Consider the following 27270-nt stretch of genomic DNA (forward strand, 5'->3'; position numbering starts at 1 on the left):
AAAATGGTTTACACTTAAATATTTTAAATATTTTGTACTGGTTCATATGGGACATCATAAGGCTTTGCCTATAACTCTCTCACGTTGAGCAGGCTAAAGATTCTCCACAAGGGGGCGCTATTCATACTCAAATATATGCATCTCTGTTTCAGATTTACCACAATTTCACATCAGCACCATTACAGCAATTGAATAATGAGCTGGTGTCCCATTACTTCTGTCCATGTCCTAAATAAAGGATATTTTTTTAACCGAGGCCTGAATTTACAGGTGCATCTCAAAAAAAAAAAGAAGTTATCTGCTGGTGTTGATCCACTGTGTTTTATTATCAAGTCTAAAGTCACTTTTATGGAGATGAGGATTTCATTTTCCAGCAGGACTTGGCACACTGCCCACACTGCAGAAAGTACCAACTGGTCTTATATAATATTCTAATTTTCCGAGACACTGATTTTTCATTGGCTGTAAGCTATAATTCTCAACAATAAAATAAATAAATGCTTAAAATAGATCACCTTGTGTGTAAGACATCTATATAATATATGAGTTTCATGTTTTTAACTAAATTTTTAACTAAATTACTGATATAAAGTAACATTTGTTTAAGATGCACCTGTATGTATATATGTATATATATATGTGTATATATATATATATATATATATATATATATATATATATTTGAATGACAGCATTATGGATGACTTAATGAAACTATATATTAAATATGGATTGTCATGCAAATAAAAAAAAACAGACAAATGGCATGGAAATGGAAATGTATGAACACTGGGACAGTTTAGTTTCTACTGCATAGCTACATTTGGTCTAAAGCCACTAAGATGCATTTTTTTTAAGCAAAATAAATAGCATAAAAATGTGACATCCTCTTAATTTATTCATACATTTAAAGATCCTCCAGACAGAGGGATATTCAATTTAAAGGCACAAATCAATACAGTCAGTACACTGAGCAGAAAGCTGAATCTCTTCTCTGGCAAAAATAATAAGTATAATAATAATAATAATAATAATAATGCAAAAAGCAAAGCAAAGACTAGCAGAATAGTATATCATTACGATCTGGAACATATTAGAGGGATTTTTATGCTTTAAAAAACGTGGAGCAATGTTGTGTTGCCAGGCAACAGGCTGTCTTATCAAAGATCAAAAAGAAAAAAGACAAAAAAAAAAATACACAAATATGAACAAAGCCCACCCAAATAAAAAAACATGGTGGATCATCTGTCCTTTAAATTTAAACAAAAACAAATGTTTTTTTTTTTTTTTTTTTTTAATCTATTTTTACACTTAATTCAACACATATCATACACATATATAGCTCTGGGAAAAAATAAGAGAGCACTTAAAAATGATGAGTTTCTTTGATTTTACCAAATTGAAAACCTCTGGAATATAATCAAGATCAACCATGCTGAACTGCTTTAATTTTTGCACCAGGAGTAAAGCAGCATAAAGTTATCCAAAAGCAGTGTGTAAGACTGGTGGAGGAGGAGAACATGATGCCAAGATTTAATCACAAAAACTGTGATTAAAAACAAGGGTTATTCCACCAAATATTGATTTCTGAACTCTTGAAACTTTATGAATATGAACTTGTTTTCTTTACATTATTTGAGGTCTGAAAGCTCTGCATGTTTTTTGTTATTTTCTGCAAATAAATGCTCTAAATTACAGTATTTTTATTTGGAATTTGGGAGAAATGTTGTCTGTAGTTTATAGAATAAAACAACAATGTTAATTTTACTCAAACATAAACCTATAAATAGCAAAATCAGAGAAACTGATTGAGAAAAATATTTTTTTCCAGGGCTGTATATATAACTTTTAGCCTCTGGTTTTATCAGAGAATAGTTGCAATGGCAACACGCACCTCAGATCTCAGAATAATCTTTTTAATTTACCAAATTAATTTGAAGCAACAGAATATATCACTCTTCATACAGTACACTATGATTATCATTATTTGTTCACACTACATGATTTTAATAGCCACGAAACTGTAAAATAGTTATTGTTTATATCACTAATATCACTAGCATAATTCAGGTACACTTTATTTGTAAACACTGAACAAACTATAAAAGTTGTAAAACTATCTATTTGGGTGCTAATGGTCATTAGCCACTATTAGCAATGTCTCAAACAGATGCTAACAACTTCTTTCAATCAGCTTTGTCTGTATGGATCTTAAAAGCTGACGCAAGTATTGAATCTGCATTTTGTAAAAAGTACCAGTCAAAAGTTTGGACACACCTTTTTGTTCAATGTTTTTCTTTCTTTTTTTTCCCTACATAGTAAATGAATAGTAAAGTGATCTATCAGACTATGAAGGAACACATAAGGAATCATGTAGTAATTTAAAAACAGTGTTAAACCAAAATCTTATCTGGGGAGCTGTTAACTTTTAGAGGTTTCTGAGGCTGGAAACTCTGATGAACTTATCCTGTATAACAGAGAAAACTCTAACTCAAGTCCTGATGAGTGCCAGTTTCATCATCATAACATTTTTAATGGTCTATTTTTTCTTTTTTTATTTAGTTGAGTAGTTGTTGCTTCTCATAATCTGGATTAGAACATTACTCATATAGAGCTATTATTCACTGTATACCTGTAACTCTACCTCTTCACTACTTTACTTTAACTGATGCTCTCAAACACTTTATTAAGAGACAAGAAATTCAAGTAATTAACTCTTGACGAGGTCAGCACAGCTGTTTTTTAATATAAAAAAGTGTCCTGACTTTTGAATGATACTGTAATTCAAAAAAATGTGATTTTAACAATGCATTTTTGAATTTTGATCTATAATTCTTACTATTCCTTTTCTGGGGCAGTCCTGATGAGTGCCAGTTTCATCATCATAACATTTTTGATGGTGTATTTTTACTGTAACTGTACCTCTTCACTACTTTATTAAGAGACAAGAAATTCAAGTAGTTAACTCTTGATGAGTTCAGCACTGATGATTTTTAAAATTAAGAAAAAATACTGAATTTAAGGTGTGTGCAAACTTTTGACTGGTACTGTAATTCAAAAAAATTAATTTTAACAAAGCTTTATTAAATTTTGATCTAAGTGGTGAGAATTGTTAATAGAATTTAAAAAAATTATATATATATATACTTGATTTAAACCTCAGAAATATGAAGGGTCAAAGGTGAAACGTCCAATAGACAGATTTTATTTTATTTTTTATATAATTTACAAATCTGAATATTGTTTATGCCTTTTTGCAGATTCCCTCACCTCACAAGTATAAAACACAAAAAAGCATTGTTTATATTTTTATATTTTTAGGTATAATATTTTGGGATTTGTTTTTAAAATAGTGTATAATTATCTGCATGTTACACTGAAACAGCATCATTCCATGCACAGATATCCAATTTCCCACAGTAAATAGAATGAATATATCAGCATTACTCCACAAATGCTAATGCTGCTAAAAGTGCCTGACAGCCAGTAGGGGCCAATTAGCATCATGTAAAATAATGAATGATAATTACTGGTTGGTTAATGTGGAGAAGTGACAGAACTACAGCTTCCATGAAGCAGCAAATCAGGGAAATGCAAAGCAATGAAAAACATGATGGCTGATGGGAGAAAAAGCAACAGGAGGGCGTTTAATCAAAAATAACGGTTTCCTGATTCCTGATTAAGAAATCTGAGGATTTTGAATCTCTAAATCTCACTCTTTTTAACTCAGACATGCAGACTTTCTCTCTCTCTCTCTCTCTCTGTTTATATTTATATATGTGTATATAAGATGTATACTGTAAACGCTGTAAATCACACAAACAGGCTATAATATGTTATACTTAAGGCATTATCACTGAAATCAAGTTAAGGCATTAGACATCAATACATTACACTATCGGATAGAGGCAACAGAGGAGCTCAGTAAAGGGTAAGGCAGGTGACTACATGGCACTAAGATGAGAAACTCAGGATATATATGTGTATAAGAAAGCCGAAAGCCAATGGGAAGTGTGTGTATATGTGTATAAAGTGTGTGTGTGTGTGTAATGGCTGTGTATGGTGTTGAGTGAAATGTGTGTATATATGCATATATATATATGTGTGTGTGTGTATAAAGGTATGTGTGTGGTGTATGTGTGTGTTTTAATTGTGTGCAGGGGTGAACAGGTCCGTTCTGGCTAGTTTGGTGGGCGGTTCCATAGACTCCTCCCCCAATCCAGACGAATCAGCTGTTACGCACATCAGATCTTCATCGCTTTCCTCCTCCTCCTCTTCCTCCTCTTCTGCAAGGTGGAAAACACACGCATACTTTAATCAGTTTCAAGTTCAAAGAGTTTATTGTCATTTATACAGTAAAGAAAATACAATTCTTTCTTTGATCCTTAACAAAGATGCCAATTAAAGATAAAAAGTACAACAGCACAAAACAATAAATCAAGACATGATAGAGTAAATAAATATAAAAATACTCCACTAAATTGCTGTTAAATTTACAGCAAGGTTACAACACTGTGTACAAAATTACAGTAATATATGATATGGATATTTATATAGCAATGAAATATAAAATACATTGGCAACAGTAAAATGAACATGTGAAACAGTGAAAACACAGTGGCATGTAAACATTTAGACAGTAAAAAAGTAAAAAAAAAAAAAAAAAAAAAAAAAATTTGTTGGAAACATCTAGTGCCCATAATGATGCATGAAATATATGGATCAGCCAGGCTTTTTACATTAGTGACATCATAGTTTTAACATGATGTTTACATGATTTTGCCTATAAGAAATATGTCTACATATTTTGTGTGTGGATTTCTTGATACATAGTCTATAACCTTTACAGACTATGTGCAGTAAAAAAAAAGGAAAGAACTATATACAGTAGGATGTGGAGGATGCTGTACCTTTATCTAGGTCTGATGAGTTCATATTCCGACCCAGACTGGAAAACTGAAAAAGAAAAGAAAAAAAAAAAGACAATATTTATTAAAGGTCTCAGATCAAAACTGCTGATTGTGTCATTATCAGTGTATGCCTTTATAATAGGACTTGGAAATACAGTCAAAATATTATATTGTGTAAAAAAATATATATATAATCGAAAATAATGCAAAATTTTACTTCTTTATTGAAATATATATATATATATATTATTTTTGGTTGCAAAATAGTTTTTGTTTTAATTTTGTAGTTTGCTTTTGCCTGCAACTGTGATACTTAGACATTCTCACAGTAAATAGTAACAATCCAAATATTTGCACTTCATCCTATTAAACAGGACTAATTACACTGTTTGTAATGAAATGTGCAGTTCACCTTGGTGTCTATGAAATTGAGTATCACAATAATGACATTTAAAAATAATAATATACAGCTCTGGAAAAATTTAAGAGAGCACTTCAGTTTCTGAATCAGTTTCTCTGATTTTGCTATTTATAGGTTTATGTTTGAGTAAAATGAACATTGTTGTTTTATTCTATAAACTACAGACAACATTTCTCCCAAATTCTAAATAAAAAGGAAATGAGAAATGACTGAAATAACAAAAAAGATGCAGAGCTTTCAGACCTCAAATAATGCAAATAAAACAAGTTCATATTCATAAAGTTTTAATAGTTCAGAAATCAATATTTGGTGGAATAACTTTTTTAATCACAGTTTTTTTCATGCATCTTGGCATCATGTTCTCCTCCACCAGTCTTACACACTGCTTTTGGATAACTTTATGCTGCTTTACTCCTGGTGCAAAAATTAAAGCAGTTCAGTTTGGTTTGATGGTTTGTGATCATCCATCTTCCTCTTGATTTTATTCCAGAGGTTTTCAATTTGATAAAATCAAATAAACTTTTTAAGTGGTCTCTTATTTTTTTCCAGAGCTGTACTGCCCATGCCTATAACTATATTTCAATAACTTCGGCCAAATAAATAAGTGAACAAAGTATAATGTGTACTGTGGTCTATCACAGTTCACAGTTATGTGTATGTGTGTGTGTGTGTGTGTGTGTTACCTCTCCCATAACAGCGATGGGTGTTTCTCCCTTGGCCTGGGCCACCCTGTGCTCCACCAGGTAATACATGTACTCATCATACAGCAGGCGGATCAGGTGGAAGGAGCCGAAACTGGCCGCACTGCGCAGAGTCAGATCCCTGATCACCATGGAGCTACAGAGACAAGATAATGAGGATTACACAGTCTTATTTAATAAGGTGGGAAGAGTAGATAAATATATTTCACTTTATTACGTGTACTGTATTTAGACTAATATGTCTAAATCAGTGGTGTCCAAACTACGGCCCGCGGGCCATTTGCGGCCCGTTTCCTTTTTTGGAGCGGCCCGCGAGGTATTTTAGAAATAGAATGAAAGTTGGCCCGCTGTTAAGCAGGTTTTTATAATGTGAGATTCAAAGTTTGAACACTAGGTGTCAGAAACGGGTCAAAGAGTCGGAGAGAGTGTGCATTTCTAGCACAGAAAAACGGGCCAAAGAAACTAAAAGCGGAGAGGGTGCGCATTTCTAGCACAGAAAAACGGGCCAAAGAAACTAAAAGCGGAGAGAGTGCGCATTTCTAGCACAGAAAAACGGGCCAAAAGAGTCTAAAAGCGGAGAGAGTGCGCATTTCTAGCGCAGAAAAACGGGCCAAAAGAGTCTAAAAGCGGAGAGAGTGCGCAGTTATAGCGCAGAAAAACGGGACAAAACAAGGCTGCGTCCAGAAACCCCAAAAGTGTCTCCTTTTTCCTACCGATCCTCCTCCTCTCCTCCGTGAGCCGGAAACTGATTTCGTGAGGCCATCTTGCCGCCTGTCCGAATACCGTAGGAGACGAAAGAAGCCGCTTAAAATCCACCTGTAGTAAGCTTCCAACGGAGGTTACATCAGTTTATCCTACTCCGGAAGACTTTTAGGGATTTTCCAATGACATCACTGCATCCACGCCCACAGAGCACGCGAAAATGGAGAAGGCAACGCCCAAATATACGTCATAAACATATTAATCAACTAGGTTCCTTATCTAATTAAACAGCCAGTAAAGCAGTAATATAATTTATAGTTTAGATAAACTGTATGCTCAGTAAAACTATATTTATGACCCTATGTGTATCATGTTATACATATAAAAACATATATTATTTATAATATATATATATATATATAATTTTAATTAATTCATTTATTTACTTATTTATTTTAACTTAGGGACTGATGAGGAACTGAATCCCTCATAAGGCTGAGGTCAGACAGGGCTGCCAGAGTCACTGGTCAGAGATGCGGCCTAAAATGCGGCTGGGAGTACTCAGGATTTTATTGGAATATCTGAATTTTTAGCTGTGTGTGATAGTAATGTTCTGAAACGTGCTGAAAGTGAGCGTTGTGATTGGCTCAGTTCAACGGTAGTCAACATCCTATCTAAAAGGGATCAGCTGTCCCATTTCCCCAATTACAGCTCCTTCCCTCCATTCCTCCTCCTCCTCTCCTCTCCTCGATTCATCCACCTTCTTCCGGGGTAGGAGAGGAGGAGTAGGAAAGGAGGAGTAGGAGAGGAGGAGTAGCAAAAGTTTCTGGACGCAGCCCAAGAGTCTAAAAGCGGAGAGAGTGCGCATTTCTAGCGCAGAAAAACGGGTCAAAGAAACTAAAAGTGGAGAGAGTGCGCATTTCTAGCGTAGCCCGTGCTTTGCTGTGTTGGCTTTAGTGCTGCCACGCCCTAATGTCTGCGTTGCTGTTTTTTTCAAGTACAGTAAGTGGGTGTAAGCTACTGTTTCAATGGCTTAAAATGGCTTTTTTTATTGGCTAACTTTGTTACATCATGAAGTGAATGTGGTATTAATATTCAGAAAAGTGTCCAGGCTCTTATGGGTTAAAGTACTTGTTTAAAGCTCTAAGGCTTTAATTTGTCAATTTGTTTTAAATGTAAGGGACCAGACCCTGTGCTCATGCACTGACCTGTAGAAGCTCCACTTCAGCAGGAAGAGTTTGGCTGCTTTGGGGAAGGCGGGGCTGGAGGCGTACGGCTTCAGGACCTGAGAGACCACCCCGTCCAGCCACGCCGCCCACTGCTCCAGGGACTTCTGCTGCTGCAGCGTCAGCTTAAAGTCCTGCTCGATCTGCTGCACCACACGCTCCTCACACACACACACCCATGATGCCTGCTCCTACACACACACACACACACACACACACACATAGGAGAGAGAGTGTGGAGTTAGTGTGTTTTTATTTCAGATTTTAAATGATAAACTAGATCCTGGACATTATTTATATTATAACTTTATTCTGTATATCAGAGGGCCAGGTGTGGTTGAGGATGTGGATGAGGTTGTTTGAACTATAATAAATTCTGAACAGAAAGAGTGTGTGTGTGTGTGTGTGTGTGTGTGTGTGTGTGTGTGTGTGTGTGTGTGTATATACCTGTACGTTGGTGAAGTCCACTCTGTTGAGGTCGTTGAGCATCTGTGTGATCTGGGCGGAGTTCTGCAGCACGGCTCGAGCAGCCTGAGCCAGGTGATTCAGAGACGTGTACCTGCGCAGAGTCTGAGCAAACGCTCCTGCACACACAACCTACACACACACACACACACACACATTTAAACACACACAATTCTCTAATGTATGTACTGCTGCAGTTTCTGAGCAACTGTGGTGTCTTCCTCTTGATGGATGGTTCTTGAAGAAATGAGACTTAACACACTGTCTTCTATTTTTATCAATCAGGTTAGGTTTTATTACAACAGGTTTTCCAGAAGTTACAGTGGAGAGAGAAAGTTTTCCTGATTCAAGGTGTCCGAAGCTCTCTCCCCTCTCTTTGTGTTACAGGGTTTTTATACGTTAGACCGAAGGCATATCACATCTCTTTACCATAAAAGGACATATGTATGTTTCAGGCAAAGGAAAAGTAGGAAACAGATGTGGGGTGTTCTTGGCTCTTAGCCCACATTCCAACATCTCTCAGGACCCTCAGTCCAGGCAAACTCAGTGCTCCTCTCAAACTCAATGACCCAGTATTCTATTGTATGGAATACAAACTCCTAATACATTTTCATATGAATACAGCGTTTTTACCATTTTAATACACCACACAACAATTCAAGAATTCTTAAAAATGTAAGAAAAGAACATATTCTTCCGTGACCATATGTGTGTGTGTGTGTGCGTGTGTCTGTGTGTGTGTGTTTTTGTGTTTGTGTGTGTGTGTCTGACCTTGATGCGGACCATCTCCTCCGGGATGTTCATCATGGCGCTGGTGAGCCAGCTCTCTAAGCTTTTGGCATAGTTACGGATGGCTTGGGTTAAGGCACCTAAAGAAACACGTCAGAGTTAATCAGAGTTAATGTAGTAGTTGTGTGTAGTTGTGTAGGATTGTGTAGAGTAGTGTTACTGGGTATGGGTCTGAGGACGTCGGGGATGAGGATTTCCACTAGATTCTGGTAGAGGGAGTTGTGTAGTGTTGTATAGTGTTGTGTAGTGTTGTATAGTGTTGTGTAGTGGTGTGTAGTGTTGTGTAGAGTTGTGTAGTGTTGTGGAGTAGTGTGTAGGGTTGTGTTACTCACTGGGTATGGGTCTGAGGATGTCAGGGATGAGGATTACCACTAAAGTCTGGTAGAGGGAGTTGTGTAGTGTTGTGTAGTGTTGTTTAGTGGTGTGTAGTGTTGTGTTACTCACTGGGTATGGGTCTGAGGACGTCGGGGATGAGGATTTCCACTAGAGTCTGGTGGAGGGAGTTGTGTAGTGTTGTGTAGAATTGTGTAGAGTTGTGTTACTCACTGGGTATGGGTCTGAGGATGTCAGGGATGAGGATTACCACTAAAGTCTGGTAGAGGGAGTTGTGTAGTGTTGTGTAGTGTTGTTTAGTGGTGTGTAGTGTTGTGTTACTCACTGGGTATGGGTCTGAGGACGTCGGGGATGAGGATTTCCACTAGAGTCTGGTAGAGGGAGTTGTGTAGTGTTGTGTAGTGTTGTTTAGTGGTGTGTAGTGTTGTGTAGAATTGTGTAGAGTTGTGTAGTGTTGTGTAGAGTTGTGTTACTCACTGGGTATGGGTCTGAGGACGTCGGGGATGAGGATTTCCACTAGAGTCTGGTAGAGGGAGTTGTCACAGTTGCGGCTCCAGCTCAGAACAGGGTCGTATTTACACAGCAGGACCAAACACGACTTCGGCAAACGCTTCTCCGATTCTCCATTACTACACAACATCACACACACACACCAGCGTCAAACACACACCAGCGTTAAACACACACCAGCGTCACACACACACTTTATCGTACTTTAGTGGAATAGGAGAAACGTGTGTGTGTGTGTGTTTTAGCACTGATAACAGACTCACAGTTCGAGAGCAGCCAGTTCACTAGTTGGTCCCTCACTGAACCTCCAGAAGCTTTTCCACAGAGTCTCAACCAGAGGAAACTGCAGGTTCACCATCACATCCACTATAGCCTGAAATACACACACACACACACACACACACACACACAGAATTACACACAGATCATACATGCACATACAAAACACACTTCATTCATACACACAGCACTCTACTTTACCTCACAGTGTTCTCTGTAGAGCTGCTGGAAGGCCTGGATGTGTTCTGGAAGAATCCCGTCCGGCAGGGGTTTATCCTGGACATCAATATCCGGAAACTCCGGCAAAGCACGAGCTGCATCTGTGAGAGAAAGAGAGAGTTTTTATTATTTTTTTTTTAGAACATGACCATTTATATCAAAGTAAACTGCAGCATTTTCTGGGTCTCCTGTAATAATGTTTCATTTTATTAAATGTTGACAGAGAGTTCGCCCTGACACTGATGCACCCTGAGCCTGCAGGACAGATTAAATGTATTTTATAGCTTGAATTTCTTACTCCTTATCCACTTTTTTCAAGCATCACATGCTTACAACCAAGTTATTTAAAGTTATTTAAAAAAAAAAAAGACAATAGTTTTGTGTGAAATTAATTCAACTTTTTTTCTGATTTTTTTTTGTGCTGTTCCAATCCACAAAATAAGCCTGTGTATACCACAGTAATTGCAATAATTGTCTGGGAGAAATACCTTATTTTCTAGAGAATTTTTTTTTTAACTAATAACATCACTTTTAGTAAATAGTTAATGTTTTTTTGTGTGTGCCCCTCAGTCTGACTTATCACCACATCAAGATAATTAGTTTTCTCTATAAATAATGTGCTGTTAATGTGCTTTAAACAATAAAACAAAGAGGAAGTGACATCATTTGTGCCATTTGGAGCAGCCAGATGCAAAAAAAAGGCAAGTACAGAAATGCTTGGTTTATGTTCAACAACATCAAACCAATCATCCAGTTTTTATTATTATTATTTTTTAAGATATTTTCAGTTTATCTGCTATTTTGGGATGAAATTGACACAATTTATGGAGAATAACTGTTTGTGATAATTGGTGCATAATAATGACAAATGAATAAATACTATAATAGGAAATTACTGTATTTGATAATAATTTATTGAATATCCCATCAATTTTAAGGTAGTTAAATTATTAACTTAAGACAAATAACAGTACAGTGTATATGTGTATATGTGTGTTTATGTGTGTGTGTATGTGTGGACAAATATTTACCCAAAAACTGCTGATACTGTTGAACTTGAGTGCTGATGTCTGCAAGCCCCACCCCCTGTCCTGACCCCATCCCCATCCCCATCCCATTGGTCATTCCTTCAACCTTCTGCACTGGCTTCAGCCTGCAAACGAGAACCAGAGAAGAAGACGTCAGTCAACCTGAAACAACCAATCCAGGTTTACCCTTGTTTCTTCTGAAATGAAGGTTGTTATAAAGAGTTTATGCTGCTTTTGTTGGAGTAACTGTCTCTACTGTCCAGAGAAGATTGTAAATTAAACACTGGAGCGTTAATGTGACTGTGTAACACACCTGTGTTTATGAGAGAAGGGCTGTTGTCTCATGGCCAGGTGCTGCTGGTCCTCCATCAGCTTCTGAAGAGGGGAGCTGCTCTTGATCCGGAGGCCATAGTAATGATACTTCGAGTTCCCTCTGATAAACACACACACACACACACACACGTTTTTTTTATTTATTTGTTTTTAGACAGAGGCAGTAGTCACTAAATCACAGGCTTTTTTAAATATAAATCACATAAGCAAAAAGATTACTCTTGTGAAAAGAATTTACTTAAAGGCATTAAAAGTATGTTCAAATAAGGTAAAGAATTGAATTGAATTGAATTTAATTGTGAAAAGGAAGTATACTGAAGAGCATTAAAAGTATGTTCAAATTAGTGTTCAAAAGAATACTAAACGTGCATTTTCAATTTAATATACTTTATGAAAAAAATACATATTAAATATACTTACTCTGTTCACAATATGTGCATCAATATGCAAAGTACTACATTTACAATATACTTCAAATATATTAAAAAGGGGTTCAAAAAACACAAACTTAAATTTACTTAAGTTCACAGAAGTTGCATAAAAAAAGCACTCAAAAGCACAATCTAATGCTTTTATGTTGTGTTTAAATCCAGCTTAATTTCAATTGAAATATACTGAAGTTGCCATAAATTGTTCCAAAATAGTACATTTAGTACGTATTTAAGTATGTTAATTTTAAAAAGTATGTACTTTTCCATGTAATGTTTTTGTTTAAAAAATATATACTTGGCACATACAAGAGTAATAAACTGGGTTCATACACTTTTTAACCAATATATTTCTATGATTTTTTCAAGATTTTTCCAGGCCTTCAAGTCGTTCATGTCCATACGATTTTTAAAACATAAGTGCAGACATGGACAATAAAACCAAAAAATTTATTATTGTAGGTCTAAAATGAATCTGATAGAGCTGCTGACACACAATTCCTGAATTAACTCTGAGCTGATGTAGTTGTTAGTTTAAAATTTTTCTTTAAAAAAGATTTTCTCCATCGATAAACTAAAACTAAAAAGATTTGTAGACGACATTTCCAAGACTTTTTAAAAACTTTCTGGGTATTTTTTATTTTTCCAAAACTTAAACCAGGCCTGGAAATTACTATTTTCAGATTCCATTCATGTAAATATTTAAATTATATTTAAATATTCTGCTATTTAAATATTTTGGTTGAGAAAAGCATATAAAAGGCAGTGTGAATTATTTATACCGAACAATGGCCAAACTATTTTAAAGTATATTGTGTGTTGGTGGTGTGCCTGCTGGAATAAAAAATATATATATATTGCAGTTTTGTATTACCTTTTTTTCAAGGCCTATTCTATTGGCAGTCCTTTTACTCTACAGGGCAGAGACAAGCTGTGTTTGTCAGCAATGGCTCCAACTGTTGCTGCACAATATATTGTTTCAATATATCGTATCTACAAACATTTGGATATATAGTGTGTATATATATATATACCTGGTGCCCAGGCGTCTGGTGCGTAGACCCAAGAAGACGGATCGGATCAGCTTGCCGAAGGACGCGGCGTTAACCGGATCCAGCTTGGCCTCCTGGCAGTGCAGCAGGTAGTGGCAGTACAGAGTGCAGCGAGGAAGACTAACACCCTCCGCTGTTTCATAATTATCACACAACCACTGCACCTGAGAGACACAGAGCGAGGGGGTTCAGTACTTTTATACACAGATAAGATACAAATATTCATACATGTTTAAATAAATACACTCATCCTCAAAGAAATAGCTGCACCCAGTAAGAAGTGTTGGGTTGCCATACATTTGGAAGGAAGATAAAGCTCCGGTGATGCAGCAACTACTTGCCAGTGAGCTACCACATCATGTGATAGACTGGGGTTCAATTCCCGATCTGGGTCACTATACTGCTCTACATCAATAAGAGTCCTTGGACTAGACTCCTAACACTACATTAGCCAAACTCTGTAATACAAATAACCTTGTAAGTCACTTTGGTATGTGAACGAGCATTGTCCTGTTGAATTTGCGTACAGGAATGTTTTTGTTTAGAAAAAGCAATGTATTTTTCAGACTATAAGGCGCACCTAAAATCCTTTAATTTTCCCAAAAATGGCCAGTGCTCCTTATGTATGAATTCTACCAGTCAGATATTAAGGAGCAGTAAAAGTACAGTCAACTGAAGTACAGAGTTATACAGGAGTTTCAGTGAAGTTTCTCCAGCACTAAGGCTGGGTGCAGCAGCATTAGCATTAGCCGCTAACCACAGCGCTAACTCTTTCGCCATTCAAAGGTTGAGTATATCAGACTGTAGTCTGCCTGTTTGGTTTGTTAAAACAAACTAAATTAAACGAACCGCTGGCTGATAGAGCTCTGGCTTACCGGAACACTCAGGGTTCCTCAGTGTAGCGCTATTGGGCGACATTTACATCCTGCTCATGCTGCAGTTAGCTAGGCTAATGCTAATGCTGCTGCACCCAGCCTTAGTGCTGAAGAAACTTCACTAAAAACTCGCCCTTAGACAAAATATTGGAAATCTAAGCTTATTGTAAATAAACAGAAGCGCTTAACTCACCGAAAATAAACGTTTTTTAAGAGAGAAATCTGTGTAGATTAACATTCAGCCCATTTAGTTTGACGTTTTGATTGTTTAGGAATTACAGTTTTGTTTACTTAGGTTCTTCCCCCAGCTTCTCTATTAGAAGGGAAACAGGGTGACACCCTTGCTCACTTTAATATAGGCATCCTTACTAGTGTCACTCAATGCTCCTTATAATCTGGTGCGCCTCATAGTCAGAAAAATACGATATACAGACAGTAATATAATAACACTGTATATACTCACAGTAACAGGCGAGGCTCGTGTGTGGTGGGGTGAGTAACTCTGGCTTCCTCCACCAATCAGGTATCCACCTTGAACCACATAACTCCCCGGCCCTGCTCCGCTGGCCCCGCCTCCGGCTCCACCCCCACTGGATGAGGAGGAGCCTCCTGTCACCACGGTAACACCTGCACCACCACCACACGAGTACATGGGTGCCGCCCCGCTGCTGGACCCTGTAGCCACAGACACCGGCTGAGAGGTCACGGGGGTGGAGACCTGTGAGGCAGAAGTAGGCGGGGCTTCATAGTATGTAGCAGGGGGTGTGGCTTGGGTGTAGAGGGAGGAGTCTGTGTATGGATAAGCACTGGAACGACTGAGATAGATAAAGAGAGAAAGAGAGAGAGAGAGAGAGACAGAGAGATACATTAATAAAACATGTTTGGAACAATAGAACAAAGGCACTGTCCTAATAATTATGAATATGGGAGGAAGTGGGCGTGGCTTACATGGGTGTGCTGTTGTAGTTGGCGTCTCCGTCCACATACTGAATCTGGCTGGAGTAGACATGCTGTGCCACCTGAGCGATCTGCACACACACACACACACACAGTTTTAGATATGCCACTATTTTCAATAAACACCATACATACACTATATGGACAAAAGTAATGAAACTCACTGTTTCATCTATCTATCTATCTATCTATCTATAAATCTATAAAACAGAAAAATCTGATCACTCAAACTGTTCACTGCATCACAAAATGTAAAAAATCATAGACATCTCAGGCCACATATATAAATATTGTTATATAATAATATTGTTATATAAATATAAATAAATATTCATATATAAATATTGTTTACTGCTCTGTAAAATGCGTTTTGTTAATGCATTATTGTGCTCTTATATGATCATTAAAATGACAGTAATTCAGTTTTACAATTGCAATTACTACAGGGTCTTATTTTAAATGCGCTAATTACAACTCATTACACACAAATATTTGAAGTATGAGCCCTTTTTTTATTTTTTGTACATTGTAAATTTAAAAGCTATACCGGAACGCATGCAGAATTATTTAGTAAACAGTAAAAAGTCTTAAAAAACAGAATTTGTTTTATACTTTAGATTCTTTTAAACAGCACATTTATCTTTGAGGACAGATCTGCACACTCTTGGTATTTTCTTTATTATTATTATTATTATTATTATTATTATTAATATTAATATTATTATCATCATCATCCCATTTTCTTCCTCAATTTTTTACAAGTTCAATTACCCAACTTACACATCAGACTCTGCCTCTTTTTAAACTGCTGCTGATGCAGCATTGCAGAGTAGCATCACAGCGCTAACACTCAGAGGAAAGCGCAGCGACTCGGTTCTGATACATCAGCTCACAGACGCAGCCTTGTGCTGATCCACATCACCCTAGGAGTGATGAGGGGAAAGAGCGCCATCTACTGTGCCCACCCAGAGAGAGCAAGGCCAATTGTGCTCTCTCAGGGGTCCGGAAGCTGATGGCAAGCTGCATGACCAGGATTCAAACCAGCGTCTCCCAATCATAGAGGGAGGACTTTAGACCGCAGTACCACTTTGCGCCCCACTCTTGGTATTTTAATCTCAGTGTCTTTATGAGGGAGAGTCACCTGGAATAGTTTTCTCAGCGTCTTGAGAAGGAGAATAATTTCTTAAACAGTGTATTGGTTATCGTGATAGGTCTTAACTGTATGTCATTACTATTGTGTGTGTGTGTGTGTGTGTGTGTGTGTGTGTGTGTGTGCTGTACTCACATCAGGAGTGATGTGCAGGCTGCTGACCCCCAGCTGGCCGCTCTGGCTCTTTGCTGTGGTCTGCACCACCGACCTCTGCTGGTGGAAGACAGTAAATACAGCTTCAGTACTTTAACCCACACTGAAAGACCATGCATTGCACCTTCAGAGACCCAACAGGATGCCCAGATGAGTCAGTGTGTGTGTGTGTGTGTGTTACCTGTGCGGCCTGCACCTGCTGCACCACATGGGTGGGTACACCTGTCTGGACAGCAGGGGGAGGACTGGAGTCCGACACGGAGTCGTTCGAATGAAGAGATCCTTCTATATACAGAGAGACAGAGAGAGAGAAAGAGGGGGATGCTGTTTAGCAATACTAGCCAATGGTTAACCAGAAATGTGTGTGTGTGTGTGTGTGTGTGTGGGCAGGAAGAAGAAAAGAGGAACTGAGACAGATAAAAAAAGAGAAAGAAAAGACAGCAGCACTCCAGCCGAAAGCACATGACTAAACAGACTACAACTGTCAAAATCAACCCAAAAAGTGTTCAATCTGATATGCTAATGCTAAGGCTAATGTCATTATATTAAATTTCTGCCCTGCTAGAGCTGCCCTAGCCAACCGTAAGTGCTAGTGTTGTAAAAGTTAAGCATTTGAGACCAACATTATCTGAGCCACAAAGTGGCTGACCATGTAAAAAAGGACATTAAAACAGAAACAAATCAGATGACTTAAACTGTTCACTTCAGGAGGTGGTCTCAGACAAGCTTAAAACACAGATACGATTCCAGTCCTTCAAACTGCTTCAAAAGATGGTCTGAGACATGCTTAAAAAAACAGATACGAATCTGATTCTTGAAACTTCTTACTTCAGGAGTTGGTCTAAGACGCACTTAAAACAGATACAAATCCACAAATCGCTGAAGGTAACTGTGCTAATAGCTGTGCTAACTCACGGTAGGCCGGCTCCAGCGGGTTCAGCCAGCTACTGTAGAACATGACTTTACAGCACCGCAGGAGAACGGAGGGATGAGAGGAGCAGTGATGGAGAGAGGGAACGAGGGAGCGTCTCACGCTCCTCTTATACGGACGGGTTCAAGGCTAGCCTTGAGCGGCTAATCTCAGCAGACGGCCGAGCACTCTCATGTTCTAGTAAACACAGAGCTCGGATAGAGAGAGGGAGAGATGGAGGGATAGATAGAGTCGGAGAGAGATAGAGAGGGAAGATCCTCAGGAGCAACCTGTTGCATTTTCATCCTCTGTCCTGGTTCTGTTTCCACTGCCACCCAGGTCAACTTTTGCACATTTTGTCACCTAAATGTGCAAAGCAGGTAGAGATACACCCCAAAAGACTTGCAGCTTTAATTGTAGTGAAAGATGGCTCTACTAAGTATTGGTATAGGTGGGCTGAAAACTTTTGCACGTCACACTTTTCAGATTTTTATTTGATTAACGTTTTGAAAACCAAGTATGATTTTCATTTCGCTTCACAATTGTGTGTTAATTTGTGCTGATCTATCACTTTAAATCTCAATTAAATACATTTAAGTTGGCGCTGAGTGGTCCAGCGGACTAAAGCGCTGCCACTGTGATCGGGAGATTGCCGGTTTGAATCCCGGTCATGCAGCTTGCAATCAGCTGCCATAGCCCCGAGAGACCACAATTGTCCTTGCTCTCTCACTGGGTGGGTACAGTAGATGGTGCCCTTTTCCCCCTCATCACTCCTAGGGTGATGTGGATCAGCACAAGGCTGCGTCTGTGAGCTGATGTATCAGAACCGAGTCGCTGCGCTTTCCTCCGAGCGTTAGCTTTGTGATGCTACTCGGCAATGCTGTATCAGCAGCAGTTCAAAAAGAGGCGGAGTTTGACTTCACATGTTTCAGAGGAGGCGTGTGCTAGTCTTCACCCTCCTGGTGTTGTGGCATCACTAGTGATGAGGGATATACAGCTAAATAGCAGCTGAATGGGTAGTTTTGCCCAGAAATTAACAATTTTGGTCGAATTCGAAACCAAAAAAACTTAAACATTTAGGTTTTTCAAAGCTTTTCATTGATATTGCCATTTTTTCACCATCGTATAAATAAAATAGCCAAAAAGTATTTTTTTCTTGCTGTTAGGGATGCATTAAAACTTTTTTTTGGTGGAAACTGAACTTCTTATTTAAATTCTTATTTATTTTTTACAAGGTGTCTAAGATCCGCCCAGTACGTGTCCGCGACCCACTTTTGGGTCCCAACCCACCAGTTGAGAATCGCTGCTCTGTGTACTTTTGACCCAAATTCTTTTATTTCTATTGTTTAGGGTTAGTGTGTGTAGATCATACTCATACATGTTGTTCCGTAACAGAAAACACAGTCATGTGATCTGAAGGACAGAAAAAGAAATTGTGAAATTGGTGTGTGTGTGTGTGTGTGTGTGTGTGTGTGTGTGTGTGTGCGAGTGGAACAGAGTGAGTGTGTTACTCTAATGTGAATGAGAACAGTTGGCTCATATGAGAAGGAAACAGAGTGTGTGTATCAGGTGTGTGTGTGTGTGTGTGTAATGTGAGATGTGGGACACTTGCTAGGCCTTTCCACTAATAGAAAGTCCTAGAAATAAACACGCAGCAGCAGAGCATATTCTAACACACTAACACACCCTCTAACACACGGCCTGAGTGTGTGTGTGTGTGTGTGTGTATGAGTGTGTTTAATGACATTAAAAGCTGGTAAAAGCAGAAGCAGCAGAGCCAGTCTGGTGAAGGTGTGGAAATAAGGAAGTTTGGAGAGGAAATGGTGAAAATGTGAAAATCTGCAGTTTATTATCTCACTATTAACCATCACTGTGTAAACTCTACAGTGTAGAATTGAGAATTATAACAATTACATTGCTATTTATACATACAGGTGCTGGTCAACGAATTAGAATAATTTGAAATAGTGCAATCATGAAATTCTTTGAATGCATTTTTTGTGCAGAAAGCAAATCAGGTGTTCACCGCACCTGTCCTACTCGTTAGACTAATCACAGAACTCGTTACCTGGAAAAAATTTGCTCAGCTGAGCTTTCCAAAAGACCCATTTAGGCCATTTAACTGTGACACTGTTGTTTTATTGAATTAGAATAATGGAGAAACCGTTTCATTGAATTAGAATAAATGCTCGAATTTTTGTTTTCTGTGAAGAGTGTTCACTGTGCAGTATAAAGTCAGGGTTGAGTAGAATTTCTAAGTTGTAAAATCAATCATGGGTAAGCAGCGCGACCTCTCAACCGGAATAGTGGCTCAAATTCAAGCCCTTCGCCAACAAGGCTTGACCCAAACTAAAATTGCTGAGCAGCTCGGCATCAGCCAGTCTTCCGTCTGCAAAGCTCTCAAGAAAAACTGCAGCAAGCGCACCAACTGTTCCGGCGTCCGAAAAACTTCTGCTCGCGACAACAAGCAGCTGAGAAAGATCGCAGTCAGCAACCGGTTCAAGTCCACTTCCGAGCTCACCGACTTGTGGAACAAGCAGACCGGCGCTGACGTCTCCAGATCAACCACTTACCGTCGTCTGCGTGAACTCGGCTTCAAATCTCGCGTTCCAGCAGTAAAACCGATGCTGAACAAGAAACAAATGGAGAAACGGCTGAAGTAGGCCAAAGAACACGGCGAGTGGACTGCTGAAGACTGGCAGAAAGTGGTCTTCAGTGACGAATCACGCTTCTGCATCTCCTTCGGTGACCAAGGTCCTCATGTCTGGCGTCGTGGTGGCGAAACCTACAACCACGAGTGCGTGAAATGATCCATCAAGTTTACCCAGAGCGTTATGGTCTGGGGATGCATGTCCGCTCGAGGTGTAGGGAAACTCTGCTTCCTCAAGAAGACTGTCAATGCTGCCGTATATCAAGATGTTCTGGAAACGTTCCTGATTCCGACTGTTGAGGTACAGTTCGGCGAAGAAGACTTCATATTTCAACAGGATCTTGCACCGGCTCATGCGGCAAAGTCGACCAAAGATTGGTTCACTAAAAAACAGCTTGAAGTTTTGGCATGGCCGGCCAACTCGCCTGACCTCAATGTCATTGAAAACCTTTGGGCCATCGTCAAGCGGAAAATTCGCGACAGAAAGCCTACTACGCTGGACCAACTGAAGCAGAACATCGCCACTGCCTGGGAAGCTGTGAGTGCGGAAACTTGCGACAAGCTGGTCAAATCGATGCCGCGGAGACTTCAGGCAGTCATACAAGCCAAGGGGGCAGCCACAAAATACTGAGAAAGTGATGATTGTAATTATAATAAAAATTATTCTAATTCAATTAAACGGAAACACCTGATTTGCTTTCATGATTGAATTTCATGATTGCACTATTTCAAATTATTCTAATTCGTTGACCAGCACCTGTATGTATATATATATATATATATAATATGCACATATAATACTAACATTGCATGTTTTAATATTAGATATTTTATTAAATTGTTAGAATATATTTTTATTTTACTATAAGAATATCTGATTAAAACCATCTTTAAATATCAGACTTTCTAAATACAGTGTTAAAATATGTTTTAATAATACAATATATTTAGATATGATTGTTAGAATGCATTTTAAAAATAATAAAATTAAATTGTAATCTCTTACGAATGTTAGAAATGAAATTAAATAGAATTTAATGTAACACTTTGAAGGTCATCAATGTGTATAACTATTTAGAGAATCTGGAAATTATTTTTATAATAACTTTCTCCTGGATAATAATTCGATTTTATTAACTTGGTTATATGTATGTATGTTGCGACCATTATTACTTCGAACAGAAGCTTAATAGTATTTTGATTTATTAGAAATTTCTTCTGAAGTTAGTAGAAGTTAAATCTGAATCTAAATTTGAATTACCTTCATATTGGTTATTGTTAGACTTAATTCTGGATATTCACTCTGAATATGTATTTAATAAGAATATTAGTGTAGTAGCTGCAGTTCTGTATGACCCAGACAAGCTGCTTTTTTATTTTATCTTTATCTTATCAATAACTTTATTACTGCAGTTCTTCACCTGTCAGACTAACTCTAATTCTTCTCTTCTCTGCTAAAACTGAGATTCAGTTTTAATCAGTAATCATGTTAATCTGAGCTAAAGGCTAAAGCTGCTGTTTCCATGTGGGTCAGCCAGACGTCCTCCTGTAGCAGTTTTTTTTTCTCCAGTTTCTAAGAGTCTTTATTTGAAGGTGTAGGAAACAGTACTCACTGCTCTCTGGCTTCATCTGTAATTTCTAATCTAAAGAAAAGACTTCTACTTTTAATAGTTACAGAGTTCTCTGCGTTTTATCTGTCTTTTTCTAGTTATTATTATGATGGAAGTGTGAATGTGCTTTGTGTAAGTGTGTAAAAATATTCATTTTTTAAGCCCAATGACAAAAATAAAGGAAAAAAGTGGGGGTGTTCTAAAACTCTTACCTGTAACCGTCACCACTATGAACTGCGGTGTGCTCTGGCCATTGCTGGACTGGGAGGCGGAGCTTTGAATCTCTGAGGTTACATAAGCTGCTGTTGCCACGGTTGCCGGAGGGGGTGTGGGCAAAGCAGTCTTCTTCTGGCTTATCAGAGGCGTGGCCTGTATGGCTCTGGAGGTGGTGCTCGTCTGTGCAGAGGTGGAGCTGGAGGGGCTCTGTATCTCTGGGAGGAACTGGGGAGTGGCAGTGGGTGTGGCTTTCTGCTGGTTGGCCTTGGCCGGGGTTATGCTGCACCCTTGAGGCTGGGAGGGCTGGAGTTCCTCTGTGTAGCCTGGAGTTGCCATGATGATTACAGCTTAAATTCTGCATTAAAGAAAAAAAAACACATCAAAAATATATATGTATACATTCAGAACATGCTTAAAAGACAATATCAACATCAGGGTTCTCCGTTCTCTAAATATGAAGCCAAAAAATTGAATTTTCACAGTAGAGATCAAATGTGGCCGGTGTCTCAGACTGCCTTCATTGAGTTAGTCCAGTAAGCGTAATGTCGTGAAAGTAAAAGGGCAATTAATGTATTTTATTACCAAACAATTACATTTCCATCAATATACACGAACTGTATAGTTTGCTAAGACGAACTGAAGCTACAACAATCCAGTTTAACCCCCAAGCTGCTGCTTCCAGAGAGTCAGCACATATCAGTGACCATTAAAATAAAATAAAATAATGTTGTAAGTGCTGTTTGAACTCAATCCAGACGAGATAACACTATAAAGGTGTGCCAAAACCAAATACAAATACTACAGAATCCAAACGTTAGCTGAACCGCTAACTACATCTTAATTCTTTCAGGATTACTCTACCTATTACTCAGCCTTTTAAATTGCCCCAGAAACTCCACCCTCAACCATAGCAATACACGGTTAAAGATAAGTATCACAGGTAAGTATCACACTTTTATTAACTGATATCTGGGGGAAAATGTGATAAAAATGTGCTTATATTAGCACAGAGGAAACTAACTAAGTATTGGAACCCTTGGGATACTGGAGATGGAAAGACATTTAGTTTAGAAAAATAAAAAAATAGAAAATGGGCGGGGCTCTCTGCCATTGAAGCATATGGGAATCAGCGGAGCTACACGGTTTACTGCAACCAGCCAGCAGAGGTGCTAGACTTTGAAAGATGTTGTGCAGTGTATATGTATATCGTTGCTGTCCAATGAAAAACACTTATCTCCAAAACAGCAACTTTACAGGAGAGAGAAAAACCTTGTAAACCTTTAATGGAAGTCAATGTAAAAAGAGTTTATTTCTAGTAATTTTGAAGAGTTTCTATTGGTCCGTTCATCAAGAAATTTTGGCACAGTGTAAAGGACAGTTTGTCTGTTCAAATTATGTAGTAAACTAAAAATCAACAAAAATGGAGGAGTGTGGGTTTTTTTTATTGGACAGCGACGATATACAGTCTTACTTCAGTCATACTTACTAAAGCTGTAGCTTCTACAACTGTAAAGGATGTGTTTTTCTGTCTGTGTGATCTTAAGCAGGTACTGAGACAAGCAGTGTGTGCGTGTGTATGTGTGTGTGTGTGTGTGTGTGTGTGTAGAAGCAGGAAATATAGCTTTTGTGTCTTGCTGAAATGCACGGGGAAGTTAGTTCCTGTTTGAAGGCCACAAGTAGGACTTTCAACAATGCCTGTGTGTGTGTATATGTTTGTGTGTGTGTGTGTGTGTGTATGTTTGAGGGATAAATGTGTAAAGAGGAAACTTGACACTGAAACTGACAATAGTGGACTGATGCCAAAATGTTCTTCAAAGATGAAAGAGGCACTATACAACCATATGATTCTTGTCACCCCTTTCTAATAAATACATTTAGCTATATTAATAAAGTTGCACCACATATGTTCAAAAGCACACACAGGTCACTCTCTAGATCAGGGGTGTGGAATAGGTGGCCTATGGGCCAGATGTGGCCTGCAAGCATGAAACATCTGGCCTTGTTTGAACTATAATGAACGATAAGGAAAAAACTTCTCTGGTGAGCTTTTGTTTACATCCCTTCCCTGTTTCTCTCTCTGTCGCGTTTGGCGTGACTTTAGTTTACACCCGTTCTCATTACTCTGCCCGTTTCTGGGTTCCCTATCTCCTTATAAGGGCATTTTTTTTCTGCTGTGTCCCAATTCATTATCCAGTTAGCAGTAGTGTATTGGACCGCGACCCTGAAGACACAGGTTCGATCCCGCAAAAAGAGTCGTGTGTTTATTTTTTCCTTTTTATTGGGTTTACCTGCTTTGAGATCAACTGTTCTGCAATTGGGTTGAACAAACCTCTGGACTGGAGAGCTACTAGTCTGTAGCAGCACTCCATCCCATTACACTTCATTTTACAAAACAGATTTTTTTTTTATTTTTGCTGGCCCGCCATGTAATAGCTTGGAAAATATTGGCCCTGCTCTGGAGCATATAAGAAAACACTATTTGCAACCAGCCAAAGGTACTCTGTGTATAAACAGTGTTTTTAATAAACTTTCTGTTCACTATTAAAGTTTTCAGTGCCTTGTTTTAAATATCATGGCCTACTTTGAGTTGTTTTTAATGGTGTAAATATAGTGATTTATTTGCATTGGTAACTCTATGTCCATATCACTAGCATTGTAAGCATGTTGGGAGCATCGGCTAAAAGAGCTGTGTTTAGGAATGCTGGGAGCAAACGGAAGTGAGCTATTCGACAAAAGTTTGTATTCGTTATAATGTTTCATTCACTACAAGTTAATTTTACACCACAGTTCTCCTTTAATTAGTATTGCTGTAACTGCAGCCAAAAGCCAAAGATATTAAAATGTATCGCTTTAAATCTCTGCAGAGAGGATTAGTTTCTGTGTAAGTACAGTAGATCTGCATGCACAGAGTTACTGTTTTACTTGCAAATCAAGATGCAAATCTGACCTCGTGCAAATATTCCACTGACACATTAAAAACACACCATCAGTTACACCAGACTGAAGCCTGGAGACACCACGCCGTGCGAAGCCTGTCAAGCTGGTTTTACAATGCACCCCTTTTACATTAAATTAGGTGCAAACGGCCCGTGTTTACTTGCCCAGTCTTGTGATGGAATTCTTGTGACTGAATTTCAGAGCTCAGAAAAAAACATCTGCCTGTCAGTGAGGCTTAAATTACACATTTCACCACAGGAAACCGTAATTTGAGGAAGATAAGTGTTTACTGGGTCAATTAAAGGGCCCGTATTATTGACATAAGTGCTTTTAAATGAAGCGTGTCTAAATAAGGAGTGTCTAAACACCAGATTTACAGGGTAACTAAACCCCCTGATTTTAGCTGACTCCACCCACAGCTCAAATTTAAAAGGATAAAAAATGGGACTACTTTGGGGGGGTACTGGGTGATGTATGGGTTTAGGGGCTTATGCCTATGACAGTGGTGAGTCCAAGACGGTTGGCTGTCACCAAGACTGGTATGTTTCATTACTTCAGAGGAGCACAATTCAGCTATTTCTTACTAAGTAAAAATAATAAGCAACAATGAAGCCTGTAAAAACATAATGAGGTCATGTTCATAATTGGTATGAAAAGTAGATCATGTAATTACCAAGAAAAGCCTACCACCACCTTACAAACTTTGATAAAAGTTTGGTAAACTTCTCAAGAGGCAGCATAACGGCAAAAATAGACCTAAATACAGTGCAAAGATTTTCTTTTACAAGCCGCTTTTTTTTTTTTTATAAAAACTTTGAATGCAATGCATTAAAATAACGCTTATAAAACAAATAAACGCAGATCAAATAAAATATCAAGAATATATTTAAGAATAAGACAAAAATATTACAAAATATAAAAAATAAGATTAAATCAGATGGTTACGAGTGTATCATTCTATTTGGACACTGCCACAGGAAATATTAGCTAACTTGAATAGTAATAAGAATAATACAATTAAATAATACAATTAAAAAGTTAAAAGTCTAAAATTCCCCCAGTATACCAAAATATTTCTACTAATAAATAGTTAAATAAATAATAACTTTTCCTCTGTTTTATGATAAATTCCCTCTTAATTTAATTAAATCAATCCCTACATGTATTAACTATTTCCCGCAATTTAATAATTTGATCAATACATTCAATAAAGGACTCCCTCAGCTTATTAAATCAATCTCTTAGTTTACCAACATCCTATTAACCTCTGGAATATAATCAAGAGGAAGATGGAAGATCACAAGCCATCAAACCAAACTGAACTGCTTAAATTTTAGCACCAGGAGTAAAGTCATAAAGTTATTTAAAAGCAGTGTGTAAGACTGGTGGAGGAGAACATGATGCCAAGATGCATGAAAACTGTGATTAAAAACCAGGATTATTCCACCAAATATTGATTTCTGATTTCTGATTTTTTTTTTACAGGACGTCACCTTAGGGGCTCTGTATGTTTTAGTCAGTATTACTGATACAGTATACTGTAATTTGACTGGATGTACACGGGTGTCAATCACGAGTTGACCACGCCCGTTTCACCATTCGCCACGCCCACTTTCCACTCCCTTACTGACAGCACGGATCTGGAGCATATGGCCTTTCGACGACTTTCCCCAGCCCAAACTTTCCGCATCTTTAATAAACACAACTCAGCTGAATTATTATTATAACTAATAATTTAAATCCGGATTAATATAAACACAGGGATTAAACTATAAAGATTAAAAACCTGATTAAAAACCTGATCAGAGTGCGGGCAGTGCGCCATGTTACCCAGGCGCGCGCTGAGGAACTTTCTCAGTTATTGATATTAATGTTAATCGGTCTGAGTTACGGAGGCGCGCGCGGATCAGACACACAGGCGCGCGCGGCAACAAGTGAAAGTAGAGCGCGCGCTCGTGTTAACTACCGCGCCCGCCATCTTGTACCGCTCGCGCGGATCGTCATAACAACCGCGATCAGCTTACCTCCGCCTGGCCTCGCGCTCAGCGGCGCTACAGCTGCACGCGCCTCAAACGAGCCCCGCGCGCCGCCCCGAGCTGCAACGGGAGCCTCTCCTCGCGCCCCGGGCCCGGTTTTCCCCGTTACCGCGCGGTTCCGGTAGTTTTTCTCTTCGTTAACGGCGCGCGGACTGTTGTTGTTGATCCCCGTTGCTGGGCTCTGGTCGCCACGACTACCGTGACTATGGCGCCTCGTCCTCACCGGGGCAACTGTTGCTACCCACCCGCCCCAAGCCCCGCCCTCCTCTCGCCCTCGTCCCCGCTCTGATTGGCGCGACGCGGCGAAGCACGGCGTTCCTGCCTCCCTCTGATTGGACCGTTCTTGAGAAGCGCGCGCTCATTCGTGACAGCTGCCTGTC

The 27270-nt window shown here is 38.7% G+C and overlaps 1 protein-coding gene across 4 annotated transcripts; it reads right to left on the minus strand.

Moving 5' to 3' along the window:
- Positions 1 to 279: 279 nt before the first annotated feature.
- rfx1b (regulatory factor X, 1b (influences HLA class II expression)) lies at positions 280 to 27128 on the minus strand. Of its 4 annotated transcripts, none has more exons than XM_049469193.1 (18): positions 26879 to 27128; positions 21914 to 22272; positions 16713 to 16816; positions 16514 to 16573; positions 15220 to 15299; positions 14735 to 15086; positions 13379 to 13560; positions 11897 to 12016; positions 11587 to 11708; positions 10538 to 10656; positions 10321 to 10430; positions 10025 to 10176; positions 9197 to 9294; positions 8408 to 8557; positions 7943 to 8151; positions 6015 to 6168; positions 4911 to 4956; positions 280 to 4286 (listed from the first exon to the last, which is right to left on the minus strand). In XM_049469193.1, the coding sequence occupies exons 2-18, from the start codon at positions 22251 to 22253 to the stop codon at positions 4147 to 4149; spliced, it is 2538 nt and encodes an 845-aa protein (XP_049325150.1). In that variant the 5' UTR covers positions 22254 to 22272; positions 26879 to 27128; the 3' UTR covers positions 280 to 4146. The 4 variants fall into 4 exon arrangements, with proteins under 4 accessions (XP_049325150.1, XP_049325149.1, XP_049325148.1 ...); XM_049469192.1 differs by having other exon boundaries at positions 16514 to 16588; XM_049469191.1 differs by having other exon boundaries at positions 16514 to 16591.
- Between the last annotated feature and the right edge of the window lie 142 nt (positions 27129 to 27270).

This window comes from Astyanax mexicanus, chromosome 21, assembly GCF_023375975.1.
Source record: "Astyanax mexicanus isolate ESR-SI-001 chromosome 21, AstMex3_surface, whole genome shotgun sequence".
NCBI lineage: Eukaryota > Metazoa > Chordata > Actinopteri > Characiformes > Acestrorhamphidae > Astyanax > Astyanax mexicanus.

What these genes read in the sequence shown, in the direction of transcription:
- rfx1b (XM_049469191.1), bottom strand. Translation starts at nt 22,253, where the DNA reads ATGGCAACTCCAGGCTACACAGAGGAACTCCAGCCCTCCCAGCCTCAA. An exon ending in GCCTGCACATCACTCCTGAT is followed by an intron (nt 15,300 to 16,513) that starts GTGAGTACAGCA and finishes GTGTGTGTGCAG; the next exon opens with ATCGCTCAGGTGGCACAGCA. An exon ending in AACTACAACAGCACACCCAT is followed by an intron (nt 15,087 to 15,219) that starts GTAAGCCACGCC and finishes TATCTATCTCAG; the next exon opens with TCGTTCCAGTGCTTATCCAT.